Genomic DNA, 26,580 nt, shown 5'->3' with positions numbered 1-26,580 from the left:
CCAGCCAATCGCGACACGCGGTGCCCCCGACGCCTTTTTCCTCATTTGCCGCTGTGCTGGGGGGGGGCGGGGCAAAAACTGAGGCGTGAGCCAATGAAAAAGCAGCGTCAGCTAACGCAGGGGGTGTGGCCAGCTCAGGAGCCAATGGGAACACGTTTCCAAAGCGTAGCTGCGTCGCCATTGGTCGCGGGCGTGGGATAAACCAATCAGGAGAGGTTTTGTTTCGTGGGGGTGGGGCTGCATAGGCAGGCAGCCAATCGGGAGGGGTTGCACGTGCTGCACCCACACAATCCTCTTTCTTATTGGTTGTTCTGGGTGGGTGCGAGCACGCAGCCAATCAGAAGCTGTCTCGGCGCCACACTCCTGCCGTGGTGTTGTCCATTGGCTGAGCAGCTCAGCAATCAGAGACGTGTGTCCTGCTTGTGCCACACCCACTATCTCTTGCTTCTTATTGGATCCCTGACACGTGGTGGGTGGCACTAGGTGTGCCAGCAGCCAATCAGCAGGGATGCCCCGCCCTGGTGGGTGGGGCCATGCAGGCCGGTGGCCAATCAGGCCTCGCGTGTGGGTCACGCCCTGACCGCGCCCCCTCTCCCGTTGGCTCCCTGGGTGCGGGGAGGGGGTGGGGCTTGGCGGCAGAGCAGCCAGTCGGATGCGGGGGGCGGAGGGCGTGGCCGGCGGGGGGGGGGGGGGTGGTCCCTGGGGTGCGGCAGCCAATGGCGTTGCAGGTTCGAGGGGCTGTGCCTGCTGTCGCTGCTGGTGAGCGAGAGCCCCACCGAGCCCTTCCAGCAGCACTGCCTGGGGTGGCTGCGGGGGCTGCAGCACCTCCTGCAGGTATGGGGGGGGTGTGGGGGGGTCACCGTGGGGCTGGGGGGATCGTTAGGGGTCCCTCTGGGGCTGGGGGGGTTGTTAGGAGTTCTTATGGGGCTGGGGGTGGCAGTGCCTGGGCTGGCTGCGGGGGCTGCAGCACCTCCTGCAGGTATGGGGGGGGCGTGGGGGGGTCACCGTGGGGCTGGGGGGATCGTTAGGGGTCCCTCTGGGGCTGGGGGGGTTGTTAGGAGTTCTTATGGGGCTGGGGGTGGCAGTGCCTGGGCTGGCTGCGGGGGGCTGCAGCACCTCCTGCAGGTATGGGGGGGGCGTGGGGGGGTCACCGTGGGGCTGGGGGGATCGTTAGGGGTCCCTCTGGGGCTGGGGGGTTGTTAGGAGTTCTTATGGGGCTGGGGGTGGCAGTGCCTGGGCTGGCTGCGGGGGCTGCAGCACCTCCTGCAGGTATGGGGGGGGTGTGGGGGGGTCACCGTGGGGCTGGGGGGATCGTTAGGGGTCCCTCTGGGGCTGGGGGGGTTGTTAGGAGTTCTTATGGGGCTGGGGGTGGCAGTGCCTGGGCTGGCTGCGGGGGCTGCAGCACCTCCTGCAGGTATGGGGGGGGTGTGGGGGGGTCACCGTGGGGCTGGGGGGATCGTTAGGGGTCCCTCTGGGGCTGGGGGGGTTGTTAGGAGTTCTTATGGGGCTGGGGGTGGCAGTGCCTGGGCTGGCTGCGGGGGCTGCAGCACCTCCTGCAGGTATGGGGGGGGGCGTGGGGGGGTCACTGTGGGGCTGGGGGGATCGTTAGGGGTCCCTATGGGGCTGGGGGGGTTGTTAGGAGTTCTTATGGGGCTGGGGGTGGCAGTGCCTGGGCTGGCTGCGGGGGCTGCAGCACCTCCTGCAGGTATGGGGGGGGCGTGGGGGGTCACCGTGGGGCTGGGGGGTCATTAGGGGTTCCTATGGGGCTGGGGACAGCACTGCCTGGGCTGGGTGTGGGGGCTGCAGCACCTCCTGCAGGTATGGGGGAGTCCCCAGGGGCTGGGGGGGTAGGGGGGGGGTAGTGGGGGGGTCCCCATGGGGCTGGGGGGGTCATTAGGGGTCCCTATGGGGCTGGGGGGTAATTAGGGGTCCCTATGGGGCTGGGGGAGGCACTGCCTGGGCTGGCTGTGGGGGTTGCAGCAGCTCCTGCAGGTACAGGGAGGTCTCAAGGGGCGGGGGGGGGGGGGGGGGGGGACATGGGGCCAGGGGGGGAGTGGGGGGGTCCCCATGGGCCTGGGGGGGTCTGCAGGGGGCCGGGGTGACACTGGGGGGGTTCCCATGGGGCTGGGGGGGGGCGGGGTGTCCCAAGGGGATTGGAGTTCCCTGAGGAGATCCTGGGGGGCTGGATGGCTCCTTGGGGGGGGTCCTCAGGGACTGGGGGTAGGGGGGGTGTCCCTGAGGAGGGGCTGGGGGGCAGCACAGCCTGGGCTGGGGCGGGGGGGTGGCAGCGGGTGACTGGGCGCACTGGGGGGTCGTGGCAAGGAGGGGGCCGTGGCGAGGACGGCCCACGCTGACCCGCCCCCCCCCCCCCCCCCCCAAAGTCGCAGGACCCGGCCCCCACCATGGCGCTGGGGGTGGCCGTGCTGCACGACCTGCTGCTCTTCTCCTCCCAACTGCCCGAGCTGGCGCGGGACATCGGCACCAACCACATCCCCGGGCTCCTCACCTCCCTGCTGGCCCTCAAGCCCGAGGTGGGGGCCGGGGGGGGGGGCACAGCATGGGGCCGGGGGGGGGCACACGCAGCGGCCGGGGATAATCGCACAAGGGCTGGGGTGGGGGGGAGGGGGGCACGCAGGGGTCCTGGGGGACACGTGAAGGGCTGGGCTGGGTCCAGAGGAGCTGGGGGGGCACAGGGGGGTTTTGGGGGGGGGCGGGGGGGGCAGTCTGGGGGGGCAGGGGGGGCAGTCTAGTGGGGCAGGGGGTGGCACTTGGAGATTCTGGGGGACCATGGAGGGGTTGGGGTGGTGTCATAAAGAGGTTGGTGGGGGCACATGGGGGGCACATGAGGGGCTGGGGGGGCACATGGGGGTTTGGGGGGGGCACATGAGGGACTGGGGTGAGTCCGGAGGGGCTTGGGGGGGCCACTTGGGGGTTTTGGGGGGCTCATGGGGGGTTGTGGAGGGTCACAGAGAGGCTGCGGGAGGGCTGGGGGGGCACTTGGGGGCCGTGGGGGGCACATGAGAGGCTGGGGTGGGTCCAGGGGAGCCGGGGGGGGGGGGCGCTGGGGAGGGTCTGGGGGGGGCTCATGGGGATTATGGGGGGCTTTGGGGGGGCTAGGGAGGGTCACAGGCTTTGGAAAGGTATAAGGGGGTCTGGGGGGGGTCCCAGGGGGTGGCTGTGGGGACACGAGGGTTGGGTGGGAGGGCTCGGGGGGTACACGGGGGGTTTGGGGGGGTCTTGGTGCCGGGGGGGGGGGGGGTCTGCACCTGCCTCACTGACACCCCCCCCCCAGTGCGAGGTCTCCACGCTGGAAGGCATCAAGTCCTGCATGACTTTCTACCCCCGCGCCTGCGGCTCCATGCGGGTGAGCGTCCGTCCCCCGCCCCCGGAGGGGGTTTGGGGGGGGTCCGTGCCGTGCCCCCGCCTCAGGAGGCTGTGGTGATGGGGGGGGGGGGGCTCACGTTCTCTGTGTGTATCCCCCCCGTGTCCCCCGCCTCCAGGGGAAGTTGGCGGCGTATTTTCTCTCCCGTATCGACTCCGAGTCCCCACAGCTGCAGCAGGTAAATGGGTGGACACCCCCCCCCCCAGCCCCGAAGCTGTTTTGGGGGGGGGGGGTGTCATGGCAGGTTGAAGGTGGGGCGCTGTTTTGGGGGGTGGAGGGAGCACTGGGGGGTCTTGGGCACTGTGGGTGTGGGGCACTTGGGAACCGCGGGGGTGGGGGGGGGGGCGTTAGGGAAATATTTTGGGGGGGGTCTTAAGAAAAGCCTGGGTACCCTGAGGTGGTGTTAAGGAGCAGGGGGTGGGCTCCGGGGGGGGGGAACTGGGACAGCCGGGGTCCCTGGGGGGGGGAATGGTTGTGGGAGGGACTCTGGGGGCCTGGGGCCGTTCTTGGGGGGTCCGGGGCATTTTGTGGGGGGCCCTGGGGGTGGGGGCCACGGCAGTCACGGGGGCACTAGAGGCAGCTGGGGGGGGGGGCTGGGGCAGGCCGGGGGCGGGGGGGCGGCTTTGGGAGTCCCTGGGGGGAGGAATGGTTGTGGGAGGGACTTTGGGGGCCCGGGGTGGTTCTTGGGGGGGCTGGGGCAGGCCCGAGGGGGGGCGTGGGGGGTGGTGGGGGTCCTGACGCGTGTTTCCCCCCCCCGCTGTCCCCAGCTGGCCTGCGAGTGCTACGCGCTGCTGCCCGCCCTGGGCCGGGGCTTCTCCCAGGGGCTGCGGCACACGGAGTGCTGGAACCAGGAGGTGCAGGGGCTGCTGGCCACCCTGCACGGGCTACTGGGGGCCCTCTTCGAGGGCAGCGAGAGCGGTGGGTGGGGGACCCTCGGGGGGGGTGGAAAGACCCTTGTGGGGGGGCTTTGTGGGGGCTCTGGGGGGCGCAGAGGGACTCTTGGGGGGTTTGGGGGAGCTCTGTGGGGACAGAGAGGCCTTTTGGGGGGCTCTGGGGGCACAGAAAGACCTTTTGTGGGGGCTCTGGGGGGACAGAGAGACCCTTGAGGGAGTTTGGGGGGGCTCTGGGGGCACAGAGAGACCCTCGGGGGGGTTTGTGGGGGCTCTGGGGGGCACAGAGTGACTCTTGGGGGGCTTGAGGGGGCTCTGGGGGCACAAAGAGACCTTTTGTGGGGGCTCTGGGGGGCACAGAGAGACTCTTGGGGGGCTTGAGGGGGCTCTGGGGGCACAGAAGGACCTTTTGTGGTGGCTCTGGGGGGCACAGAGAGACTCTTGGGGGGTTTGGGGGGGCTCTGGGGGGACAGAGAGACCCCCGGGGGGGTTGGGGGGGGCTCTGGGGTGCACAGAGAGACCGTCTGGGGGCACAGAGGGACTTTCAGGGGGGCACTGGGGGGACAGAGAGACTCTTGGGGGGTTTGGGGGGGCTCTGGGGGGACAGAGAGATGTTTGAGGGGGCTCTGGGGGAACAGAGAGACCCTGGGGGGGGGTTTGGGGGGGCTCTGGGGGGCACAGAGAGACACCTGGGGGGGAGCTGGGGGGGCTCTAGGGGGCACAGAGATCCTGAGGGGTGTTTTGGGGGTCTCTGTAGGCCAGTGGTTCCTGGGCGGGGGTTCCCGGGGGGGTCCCTTGTTGCTAACGCTGCCCCCCCTTGTCTCTCCCCCCCCCCGCCGCCAAGACCCGCTGCCCTACGAGGGGCCGGGGGTGGAGCTGCTGCTGCCGCCCCCCCAGGACGGTGACACCGGCTTCGTCCTCACCCTCCACAACCGTTTCTCGGGGCTGGCGCGGGTGCTCCAGCTCCTACTCAGGTACGGGGCGCCCCCCCTCCCCCGACTCGGCCAGCCCCCCCCAACATGTGTCCCCTGACCCCCCCCCTCCCCTTTCCCCCCCCGGTTTTCCTGCAGCAAGGACTTCGTGGCCCCCGTCACCGTCCCCGTGCAGGACATTTTGGATCTCGTCTGCCGTGCGCTCAACATCACCAGCAAGAACATCGTGAGTCTTTGGGGGGGGGGAAGGTCCCCGAGCCCCCGGGGGCAGCCCAGCTGCGAGGGGGGGGCGGGTGGGGGGGCGTGTTTGGGGTCCAGATCCCAACCCTGCTCTGTGCCCTTCCCCCCCCCCCCCCCCAGAACTGGTTTGGGGACGGTCCCCTGAAGATGCTGCTGCTGCCCTCGGTGCACCTGGAGGTGCTGGACGTGCTGTCGGCCCTTATCCTGGCGTGAGTCCGGGGGGGCACTGGGGGGAACTGGGGGGCTTTTGGGGGTACTGGGGACGCTTAGGGCTGGGTTAGGAGGGAACTGGGAGGAACTGGGGGGCTTTTGGGGGTACTGGGGATGCTTCAGGCTGTGTTAGGAGGGAACTGGGAGGAACTGGGGGGCTTTTGGGGGTACTGGGGCACTTATGGCTGTGTTAGGAGGGAACTGGGGGGAACTGGGAGGAACTGGGGGGCTTTTAGGGATACTGGGGTTGCTTAGGACTGGGTTAGGAGGGAACTGGGGGGCTTTTGGGGGTACTGGGGCACTTATGGGTGTGTTAGGAGGGAACTGGGGTGAACTGGGAGGGGACTGGGGGGCTTTTGGGGATACTGGCGACGCTTAGGGCTGGGTTAGGAGGCAACTGGGGGGAACTGGGAGGAACTGGGGGGCTTTTGGAGGTACTGGGGATGCTTAGGGCTGGGTTAGGAGGCAACTGGGGGGAACTGGGAGGAACTGGGGGGCTTTTGGAGGTACTGGGGCACTTATGGCTGTGTTAGGAGAGAACTGGGGTGAACTGGGCGGCTTTTAGGGATACTGGGGATGCTTTAGGCTGTGTTAGGAGAGAACTGGGGGGAACTGGGAGGAACTGGGGGGCTTTTAGGGATACTGGGGACGCTTAGGGCTGTGTTAGGAGGGAACTGGAGTGAACTGGGGGGATCTGGGGGGCTTTTGGGTGTACTGGGGCACTTAGGGCTGCGTTAGGAGGGAACTGGGGTGAACTGGGAGGGGACTGGGGGGCTTTTGGGGATACTGGGGACGCTTAGGGCTGGCTTAGGAGGCAACTGGGAGGAACTGGGAGGAACTGGGGGGCTTTTGGAGGTACTGGGACACTTACGGCTGTGTTAGGAGGGAACTGGGGGGAACTGGGAGGAACTGGGGGGCTTTTGGGGGTACTGGGGATGCTTAGGGCTGTGTTAGGAGGGAACTGGAGTGAACTAGGGAGAACTGGGGGGCTTTTGGGTGTACTGGGGCACTTATGGGTGTGTTAGGAGGGAACTGGGGTGAACTGGGAGGGGACTGGGGGGCTTTTGGGGATACTGGCGACGCTTAGGGCTGGGTTAGGAGGCAACTGGGGGGAACTGGGAGGAACTGGGGGGCTTTTGGAGGTACTGGGGATGCTTAAGGCTGTGCTGGGAGGGAACTGGGGTGAACTGGGAGGGGACTGGGGGGCTTTTGGAGGTACTGGGGATGCTTAAGGGTGTGCTGGGAGGGAACTGGGGGGCTTTTGGGGGTACTGGGGACGCTTAGGGCTGTGCAGGGAGGGAACGGGAATGAACTGGGGGGAAGTAGGTGGCTTTTGGGGGTGCTGGGGACTTATGGCAGTGCAGAGAGGGAACTGGGGTGAACTGGGAGGAGACTGGGGGCTTTTGCAGGTATTGGGGACACGGGGGCTGTACTGGGGACACTGGAGCTGTGTTAGGAGAAAACTGGGGTGAACTGGGAGGGGACTGGGTTTTTTTTTGGAGGTACTGGAGGCACTGGGGCCGTGCAGGGAGGGAACTGGGATGAACTGGGGGCAACTGGGCGGCTTTTGCGGGTACTGGGGACACTTAGGGCTGTGTTAGGAGAGAACTGGGGTGAACTGGGGGGATCTGGGGGGCTTTTTGGGGGGACTGGAGACATTTAGAGTTGCGTAGGGAGGGAAGCGGGATGAACTGGGGCGAACTGGGGGGATTTTAGCGGTACTGGAGAGAGTTAGGGTTGAGCAGGGAGGGAACTGGGGTGAACTGGGAGGGGACTGGGGGCTTTTTGGGGGTACTGGAGGCAGCAGGGCCGTGCTGGGGGGGGGGGGGACGACTGGGGTCACGGGGGGGGAGCTGGGGGTGCTCGGGGGACACTGGGGGCGCGGGGGCCGTACTCGGGTGGGGGGAAATACATGGGGAGGGAAGGGCCGTGCTGGGGGGGCTGGGGCTGCGCCGGGGGGATGTGGGGTGCCCTGGGGGGGGGTCCGTGGTGCCACCCTGACCCCCCCCCCCGCCCCCCCCGCAGGTGTGGGGCGCGCCTGGTGCGCTGGGGCAGCGTCCTGGGGCGCCTCTTCCCCCAGGTGCTGAGCGCCTGGAGCGGGGCCCGGGAGGCGGCGCTGCCGGGGCAGGAGAAACCCTTCAGGTATGGGGTGGCCCCCGGGGGGGGGGCGGGGGGGGGGCTGGCTGTGTCTGCCCTTGGTGGCCCAGGGCAGCTGGGGGCGTGGGGGGGGGGGGGGGGGGGCGCAGGGAGAGGTTTGGGGCTCCCTGAGGGCCCGTGGGAGGAGGTTTGGGGGTCCTTGGGGGTGGGAGGGGGGGGTGGTTTGGGGGTCCCTGGGGCAGCTGGGGTGACACAGAGGGAGGTTTCGGGGGCCCTGAAGGGGTGGGGGGATGTTTTGGGGTCCCCGGAGCAGCTGGGGGGGCACAGGGGGAAGTCTGAGGGTCTTTGGGGGGGGGACGGGGACGTTTGGGTGTCCCTGGGGCAGCTGGGGGGGCACAGGGGGGAGTCTGAGGGTCTTTGGGGGGGGGGGACGGGGACGTTTGGGTGTCCCTGGGGCAGCTGGGGGGGCACAGGGGGGAGTCTGAGGGTCTTTGGGGGGGGGGACGGGGACGTTTGGGTGTCCCTGGGGCAGCTGGGGGGCACAGGGGGAGGTTTGGGGGTCCCTGAGAGCCCGTGGGGGGAAGGTTTGGGGGTCCTTGGGGGTGGGAGGGGGGTGGTTTGGGGGTCCCTGGGGCAGATGGAGGGGTGCAGGGGGAGGTCGTGGGGATCCCTGGGGGCGTCGGGGGGGTCGCTGGGGGTACGTGGGGGGTCCCAGGGGAGGTTTGGGGGTCCCCAAGGGGGTGTGGGTATCCCCAGGGGACTATGGGGTTCCCTGGGGGTTGTGGGGGTCCCTGAGGGGGTGTGGGGGGGGGGGGGTCCCCGAGCAGGTTTGGGGGTACCCAGGGAGGTGTAGGGTTCCCCAGGGGGGCTGGGGGGGGTCCCTGGGGGGGTCGTGGGTGTGTTCAGAGGGGTTGTGGGGGTCCCTGGAGGGGGTGTGGGGGTCCCTGGGGGGGGTGTGGGTGTGTTCAGAGGGGTTGTGGGGGTCGCCGGGGGGGGTGTGGGGGTCGCCGGGGAGGTCGTGGGTGTGTTCAGAGGGGTTGTGGGGGTCCCCAGGGGGGGTGTGGGGGTCCCTGGAGGGGGTGTGGGTGTGTTCAGAGGGGTTGTGGGGGTCCCCGGGGGGGGTGTGGGGGTCCCTGGGGGGGTTGTGGGTGTGTTCAGAGGGGTTGTGGGGGTCCCTGGAGGGGGTGTGGGGGTCCCTGGGGAGGGTGTGGGTGTGTTCAGAGGGGTTGTGGGGGTCCCCGGGGGGGGTGTGGGGGTCCCCGGGGGGGTTGTGGGTGTGTTCAGAGGGGTTGTGGGGGTCCCCGGGGGGGGTGTGGGGGTCCCTGGGGGGGGTGTGGGTGTGTTCAGAGGGATTGTGGGGGTCCCCGGGGGCGATGTAGGTGTCCCCGGGGTGATGTGGGGAGGTTTGGGGGTCCCCACGCCCCCCCCCGACGCCCCGTTTCCCGTCCCCCCCCCAGCGCGGTGCGCACCCGCCTATACCAGGTGCTGGAGCTGTGGGTGGAGGTGGCGGGGGCCGCCTCGGGGGTGCTGCAGGGCCCCGGGGCCCCCGGCGAGGTGCTGCTGGCCCATCTGCTCAGCGACATCACCCCCCCCGCCGAGGGCATCAAGGTGAGACCCCCCCCTCCCTCAACCCCCTGTGTCCCCCCCCCCGGGACCCCCCAAACACCCCGTACCCCCTTTTCCTCTCTCTCCGCCCCCCCCCCCTCGCAGCTGAAGGCAGAGCCCAAGCCCAGCGCCCCGAAACGGCCCAAACTGGGGGACGGGGGGGACGCCCCCCCCCTGCACCGCAAGCTGGAGCCGGCGGCCAACAGCGACGTCTGCCGGGCCGCCCTGCGAGGTACCGGGGAGGGGGGGGACACACCGGGACCCCCCCCCCCCCGAAGAGCAAAGCTGGGGGGCTGCACCCCTCCCTCGGGGCCTCGCTCGCCCCATTGCGACCCCTTGTTGCTGGGGGGGGTTGGAGAAAAGGGGAGCCCCCCCCCCGCCCATCAGTATTGGGAGGGGGTGAAAGGGGGAGCCCCCCCCTGCGCCCCGGCAATTGCTTCGTCGCTGACCCCCATGTCCCCCCCCCAGCGCTGCGTCGCGCTATCCTGACGGGGGGGCCACTGATCAAGGAGGAGACGCACCGGGTAAGGGGGCTCCGTGGGGCCGGGCCGGGGGGGTAACTGGGGCTTTGGGGGTCAGGTGTGGGGCTGGGATGGTTCCTGGGGGGGGCTTCCAGGCTGGGGCCGCGGGGGGGGGCGCATCTGCTGCAAGAAGGCAGGAGGGGCAGCGAGGAGTGGGGTTGGGGGGGGGAGGCGGGGGCAGGTTGTGGGGCTGGGGCAGGTAAGGGGGGGCTTATGGGGCTGGGGAAAGTGTGGGGGGGGCAACTTGGGAGGGGTTATGGGGCTGTGACAAGTGGGGGACCGGGTGGGGGGGGCTTATGGGGCTGGGGAAAGTCGGGGGGGGGGGGGCAAGCGGGTGGGGGGTTATGGGGCCATAACAAGTATGGGACCAGGTTGGGGGGGGGCGCTTAAGGGGCTCGGGAAAATTTGGGGGGGGGGGGGTTATGGGGCTGTGACAAGTGGGGGACCAGGTGGGGGGGGGCTTATGGGGCTGGGGGAAGGGGAGGGGGACAACTCGGGGCGGGGGGGGTGTGTATGGGGCCGGGGCAAGTTCGGGGGGCAGTTGAGGGGGGGTTATGGGACTGGGGGGCTCGGGAACACCCCCCGCCCCTGACGCCCCCCCACCCCCGTCCCCTCGGCAGCGGCTGCAGGAGCTGGTGGTGCCGCTGCTGCTGCGGCTGCCGCAGACGGAGGCCCCCCCCGCCGCCGCTGCCGGCCCCCCCGGCACCCCCTACGCCAGCCCCCCCTGCCGGGCCGCCCTCTACCAGCTCCTGCTGGCCCTGGTGCTGGCCCCCGCCCCCGCCGCGGCCCCCCCCCTCCACTGCGCCCTGCGAGCCTTCGGCCAGGGCCAGCGCGACCCGGCCCTCCAGGTGAGATTGGACCCCCCCCCAGCCCCGGGACCCCCGACCCACAGCGGGGACCCCCCCCGCAGAGCCCCCCAACCCACGGCCAGGACCCACCCCCGGGACCCCCATCCCAGAGCTGGGACCCCCAGGGGCCCCCAACCCTCCCCTAGGCCCCCCCATTCCAGACCTGAGAGCCCTTTACCTCTCCCAGGACCCCCTTATTCCCTCTGGGACCCCTTAACCCCCCCCGGACCCCCCCCCCCCCCATCCCACAGAGCTGGGACCCCCAGGGACCCCCCCAGCCCATCGCTGAGACCCACATGGGTCACGTTCCCCCCGAAGAACCCCCCCCACCACCATCCCAGAGCTGGGACCCCCTCACCCCCCCCCGGGACCCTTTCACCCACTCTGGGACCCCCTCACCCCCCCGGGATCCCTTTCCACCCCCCTGGACCCCCCCCATTTCACAGCCAGGACCCCCCCTCCGGACACCCCTAAAAGCCCTTGTTCTACAGATGGGCCCCTCTGAGCCCCCCCTCACCCCACAGCCCCACCCTCTGGGACCCCCCCCATCAGAGAGCTGGGACCCAAGGGCCCCTCCACCCCCCCGGGGACTCCCAACGCCCCCCCCCCATCACCCCCAGCACCCCAATAACCCCCTGCCCCCCCCCTCCCCCCCCCCACAGGTCTCCTCTGTCTGCACCGAAGCCCTGGTGGTGGCCAACGCCCTGGCCCGGCCCTGGGTGCCCCCCCTGCACCCCACCTCCCTCCCGGGGGCCCCCCCGGACCCCCCCGCTCCCCCCTTCCGTCCCCTGCCCCCCCCGGCTTTCCCGGGGGCTCCCCGTTCCGCCCCCGCCAACCCTTTGGGTCCCCCCCGTCTGCCGCCGCTGGCGGAGGAGCCCCCCGGGGAAGCCCCCGCCGGGCAGCCCCCCGCCGGCCCGGGGGGGGAGGAGGAGGGGGTGCCGGGGGGGGGGCCGCCCCCGTCGCCCCGTTTTCGTGCACTACGACAAGGAGGAGCCCTCGGACGTGGAGATCTCCCTGGAGAGCGACTCCGACGACAGCGTGGTCATCGTCCCCAAACGGGGGCCGCCCCCCTCGCCCCCCGCCCCGAAGAGCGCGGGGCCCCCCCCGGCGCCCCCTTCCCCTCCGCTGGCTCCCCCCCCGCCGAGGAACCGGGGCCCCCCCGCCTCCCCCTCCTCCGCCGCCCCCCCCGCCTCCCCTGCCCCCCATCCCTCCCCCCGGCCGCCCCCCCGGAGCCGGCGGGGATCCCCGGGGAGCCCGATCCCGCCGTGATCAACATCAACAGCAGCGAGGAAGAGGAGGAGGAGGAAGAGGAGGAAGAAGAGGAGGAGGAGGAGGAGGAAGAGGAGTTCGGGGAGGAAGAGTTCTTCGAGGGAGGAGGAGGAGGAGGAAGAGGAGGAAGAGTTCGACGAGGAGGAAGAGCTGGGCGAGGAGGAGTACGAGGAGGATGAGGAGGAGTACGAGGAGGAGGAAGGCCTCTCCGAGGAGGAGGAAGAGGAGGAGGAGGAGGAAGAGGTGGAGGAAGGGGCCGCCGAGGGGGGGCAGCCCCTGCCCGAGGAGCCCCCCCCCGCCCCCGGGACCACCGGCGCCCTGGTGATGGAGGTGGAGGAAGGCCACCCGCCCCCCCCCGCCGAGGAGGAGGAGGAGGAGGATGAAGAGGAGGAGCAGGGGGAGACCAAACCCCCCCCTCAGGAGGGGGGGGAGGAAGAAGGGGAGCCCCCCCCGGGCATCCCTGAGCCCCCCACCCCCCCTGCTGGAGCCCCCCGAGGTGCCCCCCCCGGCCCTGGATGCTGCCCACCCCCCGCCCGACCCCGACCCTCCGGGGGGGGCCGGCAGCCCCCCCCCCGCCCCCCCCCAGTTGGAGGAGGAGCCCTACCCCCCCTGGACCAAGGAGGAGGTACGGGGCAGGGGGGGGCAGTTTGGGGTGAGATGGGACGGTTTGGGGTAAAACGGGGCGGTTTGGGGGCAAGGGGGGGACGTTTTGGGGTGAGATGGGGCAGTTTGGGGTAAAACGGGGCAGTTTGGGGGCAAGGGGGGACGTTTTGGGGTGAGATGGGGCAGTTTGGGGTGAGGTGGGACGGTTTGGGGTGAAATGGGGCAGTTTGGGGGCAAGGGGGGGACGTTTTGGGGTGAGATGGGGCAGTTTTGGGTAAAACAGGGCAGTTTGGGGGCAAGGGGGGACGTTTTGGGGTGAGGATGGGGCAGTTTTGGGGTGCTGGGGAGGCAGTTTGGGGTGAGATGGGGCGGTTTGGGGTAAAATGGGGCAGTTTGGGGGCAAGGGGGGGACGTTTTGGGGTGAGATGGGGCGGTTTGGGGTGAGATGGGGCAGTTTGGGGGCAAGGGGGGGACGTTTTGGGGTGAGATGGGGCAGTTTTGGGTAAAACGGGGCAGTTTGGGGGCAAGGGGGGACGTTTGGGGTGAGATGGGGCAGTTTTGGGGTGCTGGGGAGGCAGTTTGGGGTGAGGTGGGGCGGTTTGGGGTAAAACGGGGCAGTTTGGGGGCAAGGGGGGGACGTTTTGGGGTGAGATGGGACGGTTTGGGGTGAAATGGGGCAGTTTGGGGGCAAGGGGGGACGTTTTGGGGTGAGATGGGGCAGTTTTGGGTAAAACGGGGCAGTTTGGGGGCAAGGGGGGGACGTTTTGGGGTGAGATGGGGCGGTTTGGGGTGAGATGGGGCAGTTTGGGGGCAAGGGGGGACGTTTTGGGGTGAGATGGGGCAGTTTTGGGGTGCTGGGGAGGCAGTTTGGGGTGAGATGGGGCGGTTTGGGGTAAAATGGGGCAGTTTGGGGGCAAGGGGGGACGTTTTGGGGTGAGATGGGACGGTTTGGGGTGAGATGGGGCAGTTTGGGGGCAAGGGGGGGACGTTTTGGGGTGAGATGGGGCAGTTCTGGGTAAAATGGGGCAGTTTGGGGGCAAGGGGGGACGTTTTGGGGTGAGATGGGGCAGTTTTGGGGTGCTGGGGAGGCAGTTTGGGGTGAGAGGGGGCGGTTTGGGGGTGCTGGGGGGCAGTTTGGGGGCAAGGGGGGGACGTTTTGGGGTGAGATGGGGCAGTTTTGGGGTGCTGGGGAGGCAGTTTGGGGTGAGATGGGGCAGTTTTGGGTAAAATGGGGCAGTTTGGGGGCAAGGGGGGACGTTTTGGGGTGAGATGGGGCGGTTTGGGGTGAGATGGGGCAGTTTGGGGGCAAGGGGGGGACGTTTTGGGGTGAGATGGGGCAGTTTTGGGTAAAACGGGGCAGTTTGGGGGCAAGGGGGGACGTTTTGGGGTGAGATGGGGCAGTTTTGGGGTGCTGGGGAGGCAGTTTGGGGTGAGATGGGGCGGTTTGGGGGTGCTGGGGGGCAGTTTGGGGGCAAGGGGGGACGTTTTGGGGTGAGATGGGGCAGTTTTGGGGTGCTGGGGAGGCAGTTTGGGGTGAGATGGGGCGGTTTGGGGGTGCTGGGGGCGGTTTGGGGGCAAGGGGGGGACGTTTTGGGGTGAGATGGGGCAGTTTTGGGGTGCTGGGGAGGCAGTTTGGGGTGAAATGGGGCAGTTTGGGGGCAAGGGGGGACGTTTTGGGGTGAGATGGGGCAGTTCGGGGTAAGATTAAGCAGTTTCAGGGTGCTGGGGGTCGTTTTTGGATTTTTGGGGTGAGAAGGGGCAGTTTTGGGGTGCTGGCGAGGCCGTTTGGGGTGAGATGGGGCAGCTTTGGGGTGCTGGGGGGCAGTTGGGGGTGAGATGGGGCAGCTTTGGTGCGAGATGGGGTAGTTTGGGGCTGCTGGGGGCAGTTTTGGGGTGAGGTGGGGTAGTTGGGGGGGGGCAGTTTGGGGTAAGATGGAGCAGTTTTGGGGGTGGGACGGGGGAGTTTTGGGGCGGGGAGGGGCAGTTGGGGGTGAGGGGGGACAGTCTGGGGTCAGTTGCCCCCCCCCCCCCCCGCCCCAACCTCACCCCCCCCCCACCCCCCCGGGACCCCCTCAGGAGCTGGACGAGACAGCCACCATGTTGGCGGATTTCATCGACTGCCCCCCGGACGACGACAAGGCCCCCGAAACCGCCCCGTGACCCCCCGAGACCCCCCCGGGACCCCCCCCCCAGCAGCGAGACGTGGAATAAACCGACACCCCCCCAAAAAAAGCCTGCCTCCGTGTGTGTCAATGGCGACGGCGCCGGGGGGGGGGAGGGGCGGGCTGGAACTACAACTCCCAGCGTGCCCCGCGGCTCTGGGCGCGCCGTCGGCGACGCACTACGACGGCGTCGCGCCGCGGGTGACGCCATCACGGCGCGCCGCCGCCATGAAGAAGGAGCCGCCGCCGCCGCCGCCATGAAGCCGCCGCCGCGGCCTCGTCTGGTCCCGGCGCGGTTTTTGACGGGCCCGGGAACGGCGGCGGAGCCCGGGCGGGCGGGAGCGGCCTGGTCCGGCCGGGAGAAGCGGGCGCTGCTGGCGGCGCTTCGGGCTCAGGCCGCCCTCGGTCGCCCCGACCTACGGCCGCTGCGGGAGCGTCTGCCCCGGCGGAGCGAGGCCGAGGTGGGGGCGGGAGGGGCGGATAGGGGGGTCCCCGGACTCCTGGGTCCCTGGGGGTGACATGAGGGGGTCCACGGACGCCTGGGTTGCTGGGGGGGGCGCGGGTGACATGGGGGTCTCTGAGGGGGGACATGGAGGGTCTTGGACTGCTGGGTCCCTTGAGGGGGGGACACGGAGGGGTCGCTGCGGGGGTGACATGAGGGGGTGCCTGGGTCCTGGGTGGGGGGGTGACACGGGGGGGGTTCCTGGGGGGTGACATGGGTGTACCTGAGAGGGGGACGTGGGGGTGTTTTGGATGCCTGGCTCCCTGGGGGGATCAGCCCCTGGTCCCCTAACCCCCCCCCCGCTTCTTCCACAGATCCTGGCATTCCTGGCCCGGCTGCGGGGCCGGGCGGCGCGGGAGGCCGTCCGCACCCAGTACCGGCACTGCCTGGAGCAGCAGCGCCGCCGCCGTGCCCAGCTCCCGGCCCCCATCGAGGTGTGGGGGGCGGCCGGGGGGTGTGTGCGGATGTCCCGGCCCTGGGTGGGGGGGTGACCGGGACCCGGTGTCACCCCTAATTCGCCTTCCAGGTGTGGCTGGAGCTGGCTGAGGCGCTGGCCGAGGGGCTGGAGGAGGCGACGGCGGCCGCTTTCTCCCAGGTGAGGGTCCCGGTTGGTCTGGGGGTGTGATTATGGGGACCGTTACCAGTTATCGCCGTCGTCACGGTTGTCGTGGAGGTTGTCGGTCACCCAGTGCCACCCCCTGCCCCGGGCAGGGACACCTCCCCCCGGCCTGGATTGCTCCGAGCCCCGTCCAACCCGGCCTTGGACCCCTCCAGGGATGGGGCAGCCACAGCTTCTCTGGGCAACCTGGGCCAGCGGCTCCCCGCCCTCACAGCCAAGAATTTCTTCCCCACATCTCATCTAAACTTCCCCTTTTCAGCGGAAAACCCTTCCCAACATCCCACGGCTCCCCTCCCTGCTCCAGAGTCCCTCCCCAGCTTTCCCAGAGCCCCTTTAGGGACTGGAAGGGGCTGGAAGGTCTCCCCGGAGCCTTCTCTTCTCCAGACTGAACCCCCCCAGCTCTCTCAGCCCGGCCCCACAGCAGAGGGGCTCCAGCCCTCCCAGCATCTCCGGGGCCTGCTCCGGCCCCACTCCGAGACCTCCGTGTCCCCCTTGCGCTGAGGACTCCGGAGCCGGGGGTGGGATTCCAGGTGGGGTCTCCCCAGAGCGGATGAGGATGCTGAACAGCGCTGGTCCCAGTATCGACCCTCGAGGAGCGGCCGCTCCTCACTGGTTTCCGCTCGGACGTCGAGCCGTTGAGCCGGTTCCTCGTCCTCCGACCGCTCCATCCCTCAAATCCGCACCTTCCCCAAAGCAGCCCAGGGGTCGTTCGGCCGGGAGAAAAGCAGGATTTAGGGAGAGCTTCTCGCTGTCCCGGGAGGGTGTAGCCGGGGGGGGGCGGGGGGGGTCGCTCTCTTCTCCCAAGGAACAGGCAATGGGATGAGGAGAAACAGCCTCACGTTGTGCCGAGGCTGTTTTGGGCAAAAATTCCAAAAAAAAAAAAAGAAAAAAGCGTAGTCCAAATGTCGGAACAGGTTGCCCAGGGAAGGGGCGTCACCGGTTTGAAGCCGGAGGGGGGGCCGCTGCGGAGGGACAGGGTCCCGGGGGGGGGGGCGGGGGGGGGGTGGTTTCTCGGCGCTGGGTAACGGCAGCACCCGATGAGCTGAAACCCCTTTTCCAGCCCAAACCGTTCCCTGATTTTACGACTCTGGGAAATCACGGACTCGGAAGTGGGGGGGACACACACCCCCCCCCCGGCCCGAGGACATCTCAGGGCGCTTCACACACCCCCCCCCCCCCGACCCCCCCGTTGTCACCTCCAGGTCCTCACCGTCGCAGCCACGGAGCCGCTGAGCCTTCTCCACTCCATCCCCCCCCAACCCACGGCGCCGCCGCAGCCGGGGGGGGCAGCACCGGGGGGGGCAGCACCGGAGGACCCTGCTGCCCCCCCCGCCCAGCCCCCCGTGTCCCCCCCCTCCCCGGGGACTTCACCGTCGATTTCCAGAGGGTCTACGAGTACCTGGGGCGGCTCAGCCGGGGTGGGAAGGGCCCCGCGCCCCCCCCAGCCGGTGAGTGGGGGTCCTGATGGAGGGGGGGGGACGGTGTGTGTGGAATTTGGGGCTCTCCGGTTGTGAGGGGGGGTGTCTGGGGGCCCCCCTGCTGGTTTGGGTGTCATGGGGGGGGTCTGTCCCTCACTGGGGAGAGTCTTTTCCAAACTGGGGGGGGGGGGGGGGGGTCTGTCCCAAACTGGGGGGTGTCTGTTGCTCGCTGGGGGGTCAGTCCCAAACTGGGGGGCCCCAGATGGGGACATAATCACTGGGCTGGACCCCCCCATGGGGCTGGGACCCCCCCGCGGAAGGGCGCAGGACGGACGGGGGGGTCCTGACGCCGTGTGTGTGTGTCCCCCCCCCTCCCAGAGGCTGCCGTGCTGCTGGCCCTGCTGGGCTCCCTCCCCCAGGAGCTGGGAGCCCTCGACCGCGCCGCCCTCGACAGCCACCTCCGTGGGGCCTACAGCGCCCTGATGGCCCCCCAGCCCCCCCAAATGGACCCCCCGTCCCCCGACACCGCGGCCCCCCCAGACGGCTGGAGGGGGGTCGGCCTCTGCCCCCTCAACCTTTTCCTGGTCCCGCTGCGGCTTCTGGCCCGAACGGGACCCTCGGGGTGAGCTGGGGACCCCCTCCCCCCCCCCCCCCCCCCAGGACTGACTCCCCCGGGAGTGACCCCCCCCCTCCCCAGCGTGGGGCTGGCGAATAAAGGCTGCGATTTGCCCCAAATTGGGGTTTTCTGGAGTCATTGGGGCGGCGGTGTGAAAGGCGGCGGGGGGGAATCACCATTGCTGGGGTTGCAGTGGGGAGCTCCCCCCGCCCTCTCTGCTGGCACCCCCCCGCCGTGAGGCACTGGGAGCACTGGTGTGGACTGGGAGGCCTTAGGAGGGAGCTGGGAGCCACTGGGAAGGGTCTGGGATGGACTGGGAGGTATTGGGAAGGGACTGTGAGGCCTTAGGAGGGAACTGGCACGCGCTGGTAGTCACCGGGAGGCACTGGGAAGGGTCTGGTGTGGACTGGGAGCCACTGGGATGGACTGTGAGGTACTGGGAAGGGAGTGGGAGGCCTTGGGAGGGCACTGGGAAGGGACTGGGAGGCCTTAGGAGGGAACTGGGATGCACTGGTAGTCACTGGGAAGGGTCTGGGATGGACTGTGAGGCCTTAGGATGGAACTGGGATGGACTGGGAGGCCTTGGAAGGACACTGGGAGGCCTTAGGAGGGAACTGGGATGCACTAGTAGTCACTGGGACGGACTGGGAAGGGTCTGGGATGGACTGGGAGGCCTTAGGAGGGAACTGGGATGGACTGGGAGGCACTGGGAAGGGACTGGGAGGCCTTGGAAGGACACTGGGAGGCCTTAGGAGGGAACTGGGATGCACTAGTAGTCACTGGGACGGACTGGGAAGGGTCTGGGATGGACTGGGAGGCCTTAGGAGGGAACTGGGATGGACTGGGAGGCACTGGGAAGGGACTGGGAGGCCTTGGAAGGACACTGGGAGGCCTTAGGAGGGAACTGGGATGCACTAGTAGTCACTGGGACGGACTGGGAAGGGTCTGGGATGGACTGGCAGGCCTTAGGAGGGAACTGGGATGGACTGGGAGCCACTGGGAAGGGTCTGGGATGGACTGGGAGCCACTGGGAAGGGTCTGGGATGGACTGGGAGGCCTTAGGCGGGAACTGGGGTGGACTGGGAGCCACTGGGAAGGGTCTGGGATGGACTGGGAGGCCTTAGGCGGGAACTGGGGTGGACTGGGAGCCACTGGGAAGGGACTGGGATGGACTGGGAGGCCTTAGGAGGGGACTGGGAGCCACTGGGAAGGGACTGGGAGGTCTTAGGAGGGAACTGGGAGCCACTGGGATGGACTGGGAGGCACTGGGAAGGGTATGGGAGGCCTTGGGAGGGAACTGGGAGCCGCTGGGAAGAGTCTGGAGTGGACTGGGAGCCACTGGGGGCCGGTCCGTCCCTCGTCCCCGCCCCCCCCCACCTTTGCGCACGCGCCTCGCGCTGGCCACCGCGCAGGCGCCGTCGCCCCCCCCCGCCGCCTCCGCCCCGCTGCGCACGCGCAGCGCCGCGGCGTACGGCGGCCGCGCAGGGACATCCCGAGCCAAGATGGCGGCGGCGGCGGCCGGCGCCTCTTCTTCCGCGGCGGGAAGCAACGGGGCCGGCGGGATGGAGGTGGACGCGGCAGGTACAACCCGCGGGGCCGCCCCCGGCACACGGGACCGGCACCGCCGCCCCGGGACCGCCCCCTACCCCCTCCCCCCCCCTCCCCCGACCGGCCGGGGGCTGTCCCAGGCCCCGCTGGGGCCCCGCTCCCTCCGCCTGGCCCCGCCCCCCGGGTCTTTGTCCCGCCCACAAACCCGTGTCCCCGCCCACAAACAGCATGACCCCACCCCCCCGGCCTTTGCCCCGCCCACAAACCCCGGGGATTCGGCCCCAGGCGTTTTGTCCCGCCCACAAAGTCCCGGGCCCCGCCCACAACCAGCAGGGCCCCGCCCGCGGGCCTTTGCCCCCCCCCCCCCCCCCCAAACCGCGCGGATTCGCTCCCAGGCGAATTTTGCCCCGCCCAAAAAAAGTCAAGGCCCCGCCCACAAACCCCCCCAGAGCCACGCCCCCAGGGCTTTGCCGCGCCCACAAACCTCAGAGACACGCCCACGGGTCTTTGCCACGCCCACAAAGCCCAAGGCCCCGCCCCCGGGAATTTGCCCCGCCCATAACACACACCCCCAGGCCTTGCTCCCCCCCCCCCCCCCGGCGCAGGCCCCGCCCCTCCTGGCAGAGGCCCCGCCTCCCGGGCGCAGGCCCCGCCCCCCCCGGCAGCCCTTTCTCCTCCTCCCTCCCCCCCCCCGCAGCCGCCCCCTCGGTGATGGCCGGGGGGGTGACGGGCAGCGTCTCGGTGGCCCTGCACCCGCTCGTCATCCTCAACATCTCCGACCACTGGATCCGCATGCGCTCGCAGGAGGGGCGCCCCGGACAAGGTAACACCCCCCCCCCCCCCCCCCCCCGAGTCCTCCACACCCCCCCCCGGGGTACCCCCCCACAGCCCTCTGGGGCTCCATAACTCCCCCCCAGGAGCCTCCCACAGCCCCCCCCAGGGCTCCCTACGGCCCCTCCCGGGGTCCCAACAGACCCCCAGTGTCCTCCACACCCCCCCTGGGACCCCTGCCAGCCCTCTGGGGCTCCATAGCCCCCCCCCAGGAGACTCCCACAGCCCCCCCAGGGCTCCCCCCGGACCCCCCCCCCCGGGTTCCCCCACATCCCCCCTGGAGTCTCCACAGCCCCCTCAGGGCTCTCCATAGCCCCCCCGGGGTCCTCTGTAGCCCCCCAGGGCTCCCCACAGCCCACTTGGGTTCCCCACAGGCCCCCAGGGCTCCAGTGACCCCCCCTGGCGTCCCCCACAGCCCCCCCAGGGCTCCCCACGGCCCCCTTGGGTTCCCCACAGCCCCCCCAGGGCTCCCGTGACCCCCCCCGGGGTCCCCCACTGCCCCCCCAGGGCTCCCCACGGCCCCCTTGGGTTCCCCACAGCCCCCCCAGGGCTCCCGTGACCCCCCCTGGGGTCCCCCACTGCCCCCCCAGGGCTCCCCACGGCCCCCTTGGGTTCCCCACAGCCCCCCCAGGGCTCCTGTGACTCACCCCGGGGTCCCCCACGGCTCCCCCATGGTCCCCCGGGGGTTCCCCCCCAGCTCCCTGTGGCCCCCCCAGCACCCTGCCGTCCTCCGTAGCTCCCCTGTGGCCTCTCCAGCCCCACAGCTCCCCCCGGGACCCCCACAGCCACCCTCCCCCCGGGGTCCTCTCAGCCTCCTGAGGTTGCCCACAGCCCCCCGCCCCCCGCGGCTCTCCATACCCCCCCAGAGCCTTCCGCAGCCCCCCGGGGGGGGGGGGGTGGGGTGGGGTGGGGGGTTGTGTCTCCACCTGCCCCCACGGCCCCTGTCCTGGTCCCAGCTGGCACCAGGGACCAGTTCAGGGCCCCCTCCTCAGCGCAAAGACGAGGCGGGCACAGGGCTGGGCTGGGGCGGCTGGTGAAAACCCCCCCTCACCGTGTCCCCCCCCCGTCCTTTCCCCCCCCCCCGGCAGTGATCGGGGCCCTCATCGGGCGGCAGGAGGGCCGCAACATCGAGGTGATGAATTCCTTCGAGCTGCTGTCGCACGTGGTGGACGGCCACGTCCTCATCGACAAGGAGTACTACTACACCAAGGAGGAGCAGTGTGAGGGGGCGGGGGGGGGCTGCCTTGCCCTGGGGGGGGGGCCTCGGGGTTCCTGAGCTGCCCCAGGGGGATCCTGGGGGGGTCCTGGGCTGCCCTGAGCGGAGCTGGGGGCTCCTGGGCTGCCCAGGGGGAAGGTTCTGGGGGTCCTGAGCTGCCCCAGGGGGATCCTGGGGGGGTCCTGGGTTGCCCTGGGGGGGTCCTGGGCTGCCCTGAGGGGTCCTGGGGGGGCTGGGTGGGTCCTGGGTTGCCCTGAGGGGTCCCGGGGGGGGTCTGGGCTGCCCTGGGACGGTTCTGGGGGGTCCTGGGCTGCCCTGAGGGGTCCTGGGCGGGGTCTGGGCTGCCCTTGGGGGGGTCTTGGGGCACCTTGAAGGGGTCCTGGGGGGGTCCTGGGCTGCCCTTGGGGGGGTCTTGGGGCACCTTGAAGGGATCCTGGGGGGGTCCTGGGCTGCCCTGAGCGGAGCTGGGGGGGGCTGGGTGGGTCTTGGGTTGCCCTGAGGGGTCCCGGGGGGGGTCTGGGCTGCCCTGGGACGGTTCTGGGGGGTCCTGGGCTGCCCTGAGGGGTCCCGGGGGGGGGGTCTGGGCTGCCCTTGGGGGGGTCTTGGGGCACCTTGAAGGGGTCCTGAGATGCCCCGAGGTGTCCTGGGGGGGTCCTGAGCTGCCCTGGGAGGGGTCCTGGGGGGGGGGGGGGAGGATCTGGGCTTCCCCGAGGGGTTCTAGGGGTCCTGAGCTGCCCCAGGGGGGGTCCCGGGGGGGTCTGGGCTCACCTTGGGGGGTCTTGGGGCACCTTGAAGGGGTCCTGGTCTGCCCCGAGGGGTCCTGGGGGGGTCTGGCTTGCCCTGGGGCATCCTGGGCTGCCCTGGGGGGGGGTCCTGGGCTCCCTTGGGGGGGGGGCTCTTGTGGTGCCCGGGGGGGGGGTCCTGGGCTGTTTGAGGTGATTCTGGGGGGTCCTGGGCTGCTTTTAAGGGGGTATCTTGGGACAGGGGTGTTTGGGCCGGTGGGGGGGGGGGGGGGGGCGGGTAAGGGGTCTGTTTGCTGCCCCCAAGGCCCGGTGGGGTGTGTGTGTCCCCCCCCAACTGCTCCCAGATGGGGGGGGGTGGTGATGGGTCGTTTCCCCCCCCCCACGTCCCGTCCCTCCCCAGTCAAGCAGGTGTTCAAGGAACTGGAGTTCCTGGGCTGGTACACGACCGGGGGCCCCCCCGACCCCTCCGACATCCACGTCCACAAGCAGGTGAGTGGGGGGGGGGCTGGAAGGGCTGTGCCCTCCCCCCCCCCCCCCCCACCATCCTGACCCCCCCTCCCCGTTGCCCCAGGTGTGTGAGATCATCGAGAGCCCCCTCTTCCTCAAGCTGAACCCCATGACGAAGCACACGGACGTGAGTGGGGGGGGCGGGGAGGGCTGCTGCATTATGGGGGGGGGGCCAGGACCCGCCCCCCTCCCCCGCCGAGTGTAGGTCTGGACCCCCCCAAACACGTCTCTCTCCTCCCCGCCCCCCCCCCCCCCCCAGCTGCCCGTCAGCGTCTTCGAGTCCGTCATTGACATCATCAACGGGGAGGTACGTTGGGGCTGGGGGGGGGGGGGGGTCCGGGGGTCGCCTGGGGCCGTGGGAGGGAGGGGACGGGGGGGGGGGGGTGCTCAGGTTGAGGGGGGGGGGGGGGGCTCCAGGGGTGCCGTGGCGGGGGGGGGGGGGTCACTCAGGGGAGGTTGTTCCTCGGGGGGGGTGGGGTGGTCGGTTGAGGCCACTGAGATTCTGGGGGGGCAGGGAGGGTCTGGGGGGGGGGGGGGCTGTTGTGCCCCCCCCCCCCCCGCCATGTCCTCCCCTGTGTCGTTTCCACCCCCCCCCCCAGGCCACCATGCTGTTTGCGGAGCTGACCTACACGCTGGCCACCGAGGAGGCCGAGCGCATCGGGGTGGACCACGTGGCCCGAATGACGGCCACCGGCAGCGGGGAGAACTCCACGGGTTGGGGACACGCGGGGGACACGCGGGGGGGGGGGGGACGGGACACACAGCGCGGGACGGGGGACGCGGCGCGTGGAGGGGACACAGCGCCGGAGAAGGGACGTGGGGACGGGAGCTGCCGGGACGTGGCTTTTGGGCTTCTGGGAGGGGGCCGGAGCCGCCTGGGGAGGGCGGGGGGGGGGGGGGGCGGCGACAGGGGGACACGGGGGACAGGGGGGGACACGCGTGGCCTTGTCCCCCGCAGTGGCCGAGCACCTCATCGCCCAGCACAGCGCCATCAAGATGCTGCACAGTCGGGTCAAGCTCATCCTGGAGTACGTGCGGGCCTCCGAGGCCGGTGAGTCGGGGACGGGGCTGTCCCCGGTGTCCCGGGGGGGGGGTGACAGGACTGTCCCCACTGCCCGGGGAGGGTGACAGGGCCGTCCCCAGTGTCCTGGGGGGTGACAGGGCCGTCCCCACTGCCCCAGGAGGGTGACGGGACCGTCCCCATTGCTCAGGGGAGGGTGACAGGGCTGTCCCCATCGCCCCGGGGAGGTGACAACCCTGTCCCCATTGCCCCAGGAGGGTGACAGGGCTGTTCCCAGTGTCCTGGGGGGTGACAGGGCTGTCCCCATCGCCAGGGGAGGTGACAGGGCTGTCCCCGCTGCTCAAGGACAGTGACAGGATGGTCCCCAGTGTCCTGGGGGGTGACAGGGCTGTCCCCATTGCCCAGGGGAGTGTGACAGGGCCGTCCCCAGTGTCCTGGGGGGTGACAGGACTGTCCCCGCTGCTCGAGGACAGTGACAGGGTTGTCCCCATCGCCCTGGGGAGGTGTCAGCCCTGTCCCCATGGCTGTCCCCAGTGTCCTGGGGGGTGACAGGGGCTGTCCCCGTCGCCCCAGGAGGGTGACAGGGCTGTTCCCAGTGTCCTGGGGGGTGACAGGGCTTCCCCCATCGCCAGGGGAGGTGACAGGACTGTCCCCGCTGCTCAAGGACAGTGACAGGATGGTCCCCAGTGTCCTGGGGGGTGACAGGGCCGTCCCCATTGCCTGGGGAGGGTGACAGGGCCGTCCCCACTGCCCCAGGAGGGTGACAGGGCCGTCCCCACTGCCCCAGGAGGGTGACAGGGCTGTCCCCATCGCCCCGGGGAGGTGACAGGGCCATCCCCAGTGTCCTGGGGGGTGACAGGGCTGTCCCCATTGCCCAGGGGAGGGTGACAGGGCCGTCCCCATCACCAGGGGAGGTGACAGGGCCATCCCCAGTGTCCTGGGGGGTGACAGGACTGTCCCCGCTGCTCGAGGACAGTGACAGGGTTGTCCCCATCGCCCTGGGGAGGTGTCAGCCCTGTCCCCATGGCTGTCCCCAGTGTCCTGGGGGGTGACAGGGGCTGTCCCCGTCGCCCCAGGAGGGTGACAGGGCTGTTCCCAGTGTCCTGGGGGGTGACAGGGCTTCCCCCATCGCCAGGGGAGGTGACAGGACTGTCCCCGCTGCTCAAGGACAGTGACAGGATGGTCCCCAGTGTCCTTGGGGGTGACAGGGCTGTCCCCATTGCCCAGGGGAGGGTGACAGGGCCGTCCCCATCACACCAGGAGGGTGACAGGGCTGTCCCCGCTGCTCAAGGACAGTGACAGGACTGTCCCCAGTGTCCTGGGGGGTGACAGGGCTGTCCCCATTGCCCAGGGGAGGGTGACAGGGCCGTCCCCATCACCAGGGGAGGTGACAGGGCCAGCCCCAGTGTCCTGGGGGGTGACAGGGCTGTCCCCACTGCCCCAGGAGGGTGACGGGACCGTCCCCATTGCTCAGGGGAGGGTGACAGGGCTGTCCCCATCGCCCCGGGGAGGTGACAACCCTGTCCCCATTGGCCCAGGAGGGTGACAGGGCTGTTCCCAGTGTCCTGGGGGGTGACAGGGCTGTCCCCATTGCCCCAGGAGGGTGACAGGACCGTCCCCATTGCCCAGGGGAGGGTGACAGGGCCGTCCCCAGTGTCCTGGGGGGTGACAGGGCTGTCCCCATCGCCAGGGGAGGGTGACAGGGCCGTCCCCATCACACCAGAAGGGTGACAGGGCTGTCCCCGCTGCTCAAGGACAGTGACAGGACTGTCCCCAGTGTCCTGGGGGGTGACAGGGCTGTCCCCACTGCCCCAGGAGGGTGACGGGACCGTCCCCATTGCCCAGGGGAGGGTGTCAGGGCTGTCCCCAGTGTCCGGGAGGGTGACAGGGCCGTCCCCATCGCCCCGGGGAGGTGACAACAACCCCGTCCCCATGGCTGTCCCCAGAGTCCTGGGGGGCGACAGGGCTGTCCCCAAGGGAGGCGGCCCGTCCCCTGTGCCCAAGCTGGGGTGCGGGATGTCCCTGGGGGAGCGGGGACGGTCCCCCGGTGGTGGTGGGGGGGGGATGGGACGGGTGCGTGTCCCCCGCGTCCCCCCGCCCCCCGTGTCCCCCCGCGGGCTGACGGTCCCCGCAGGCGAGGTCCCCTTCAACCACGAGATCCTGCGGGAAGCCTACGCCCTGTGCCACTGCCTGCCCGTGCTCAGCACCGACAAGTTCAAGACCGACTTCTACGACGTGAGTCACGCCTGGGGGGCCGGGGGGGGGGGGGGATCCCCAGGGAGCTGCTGGCGCCGGGGGGGGGACACACACGGACAGACAGACGGGTCCCCACGTCCCTTCTGGGGCAGAGCTGCGTCCCCTCGTCCCCCCGGGGCGCTGCCGGTGGCCATTACGGATGACGGGGCCGGGGGTTAGATGGAGCTGAAGCGGAGCCGGGTGGGGGGGGACACACATGCAGTCTGGGGGGGCCCCCAGCAGCGCAGTAACACCCCCCCCCCGCCCCCCCCTTTTCCTTTCCCCCCCCCCCAGCAATGCAACGACGTGGGGCTGATGGCCTACCTGGGCACCATCACCAAGACCTGCAACACCATGAACCAGTTCGTCAACAAGTTCAACATCCTCTACGACCGGCAGGGCATCGGCCGCCGCATGCGGGGGCTCTTCTTCTAGGCCGGGGGGGGGACACGGACACACACACCAGGCGCGCGACACGCTGGGGACACCCACACGCCCCCTTTTTTGTCCCCCCCCCCACCCCACCCTGCCCCCCGCCTTTAATAAATCGGCTCCGGGATGGGAA

At 70.2% G+C, this 26,580-nt stretch overlaps 2 protein-coding genes across 3 annotated transcripts; both read left to right on the top strand.

Moving 5' to 3' along the window:
• The first annotated feature begins 733 nt into the window (after positions 1-733).
• Positions 734-17,924, top strand: LOC141737101 (uncharacterized). Its single transcript, XM_074571718.1, is given in 22 exon segments — positions 734-834; positions 2,382-2,531; positions 3,293-3,364; positions 3,501-3,560; positions 4,150-4,300; positions 5,117-5,246; positions 5,343-5,430; positions 5,565-5,653; positions 7,680-7,796; positions 9,209-9,359; positions 9,462-9,588; positions 9,825-9,880; positions 10,498-10,725; positions 11,388-12,095; positions 12,097-12,619; positions 14,674-14,839; positions 14,902-15,220; positions 15,576-15,695; positions 15,788-15,856; positions 17,083-17,239; positions 17,242-17,328; positions 17,677-17,924. Coding segments are annotated over 21 exon segments (3,795 nt in total). The 5' UTR covers positions 734-834; positions 2,382-2,402.
• Positions 17,925-19,358: 1,434 nt separating this feature from the next.
• COPS6 (COP9 signalosome subunit 6) lies at positions 19,359-26,580 on the top strand. 2 transcript variants are annotated; one of them, XR_012585138.1, is made up of 12 exons: positions 19,359-19,495; positions 20,160-20,285; positions 21,382-21,513; positions 22,653-22,741; positions 22,824-22,886; positions 23,019-23,066; positions 23,359-23,473; positions 23,718-24,046; positions 24,229-24,466; positions 25,095-25,456; positions 25,669-26,015; positions 26,310-26,580. XR_012585138.1 is itself a non-coding variant. In XM_074571719.1 (10 exons), the coding sequence occupies exons 1-10, from the start codon at positions 19,417-19,419 to the stop codon at positions 26,448-26,450; spliced, it is 987 nt and encodes a 328-aa protein (XP_074427820.1). In that variant the 5' UTR covers positions 19,359-19,416; the 3' UTR covers positions 26,451-26,580. The 2 variants fall into 2 exon arrangements, 1 of the variants encoding a protein (XP_074427820.1); XM_074571719.1 differs by lacking the exons at positions 24,229-24,466; positions 25,095-25,456 and having other exon boundaries at positions 23,718-23,810; positions 25,915-26,015.

Source organism: Larus michahellis, unplaced genomic scaffold (genome assembly GCF_964199755.1).
Source record: "Larus michahellis unplaced genomic scaffold, bLarMic1.1 SCAFFOLD_434, whole genome shotgun sequence".
Taxonomy (NCBI): domain Eukaryota; kingdom Metazoa; phylum Chordata; class Aves; order Charadriiformes; family Laridae; genus Larus; species Larus michahellis.
This window is presented reverse-complemented; position numbering and strand designations above follow the sequence as displayed.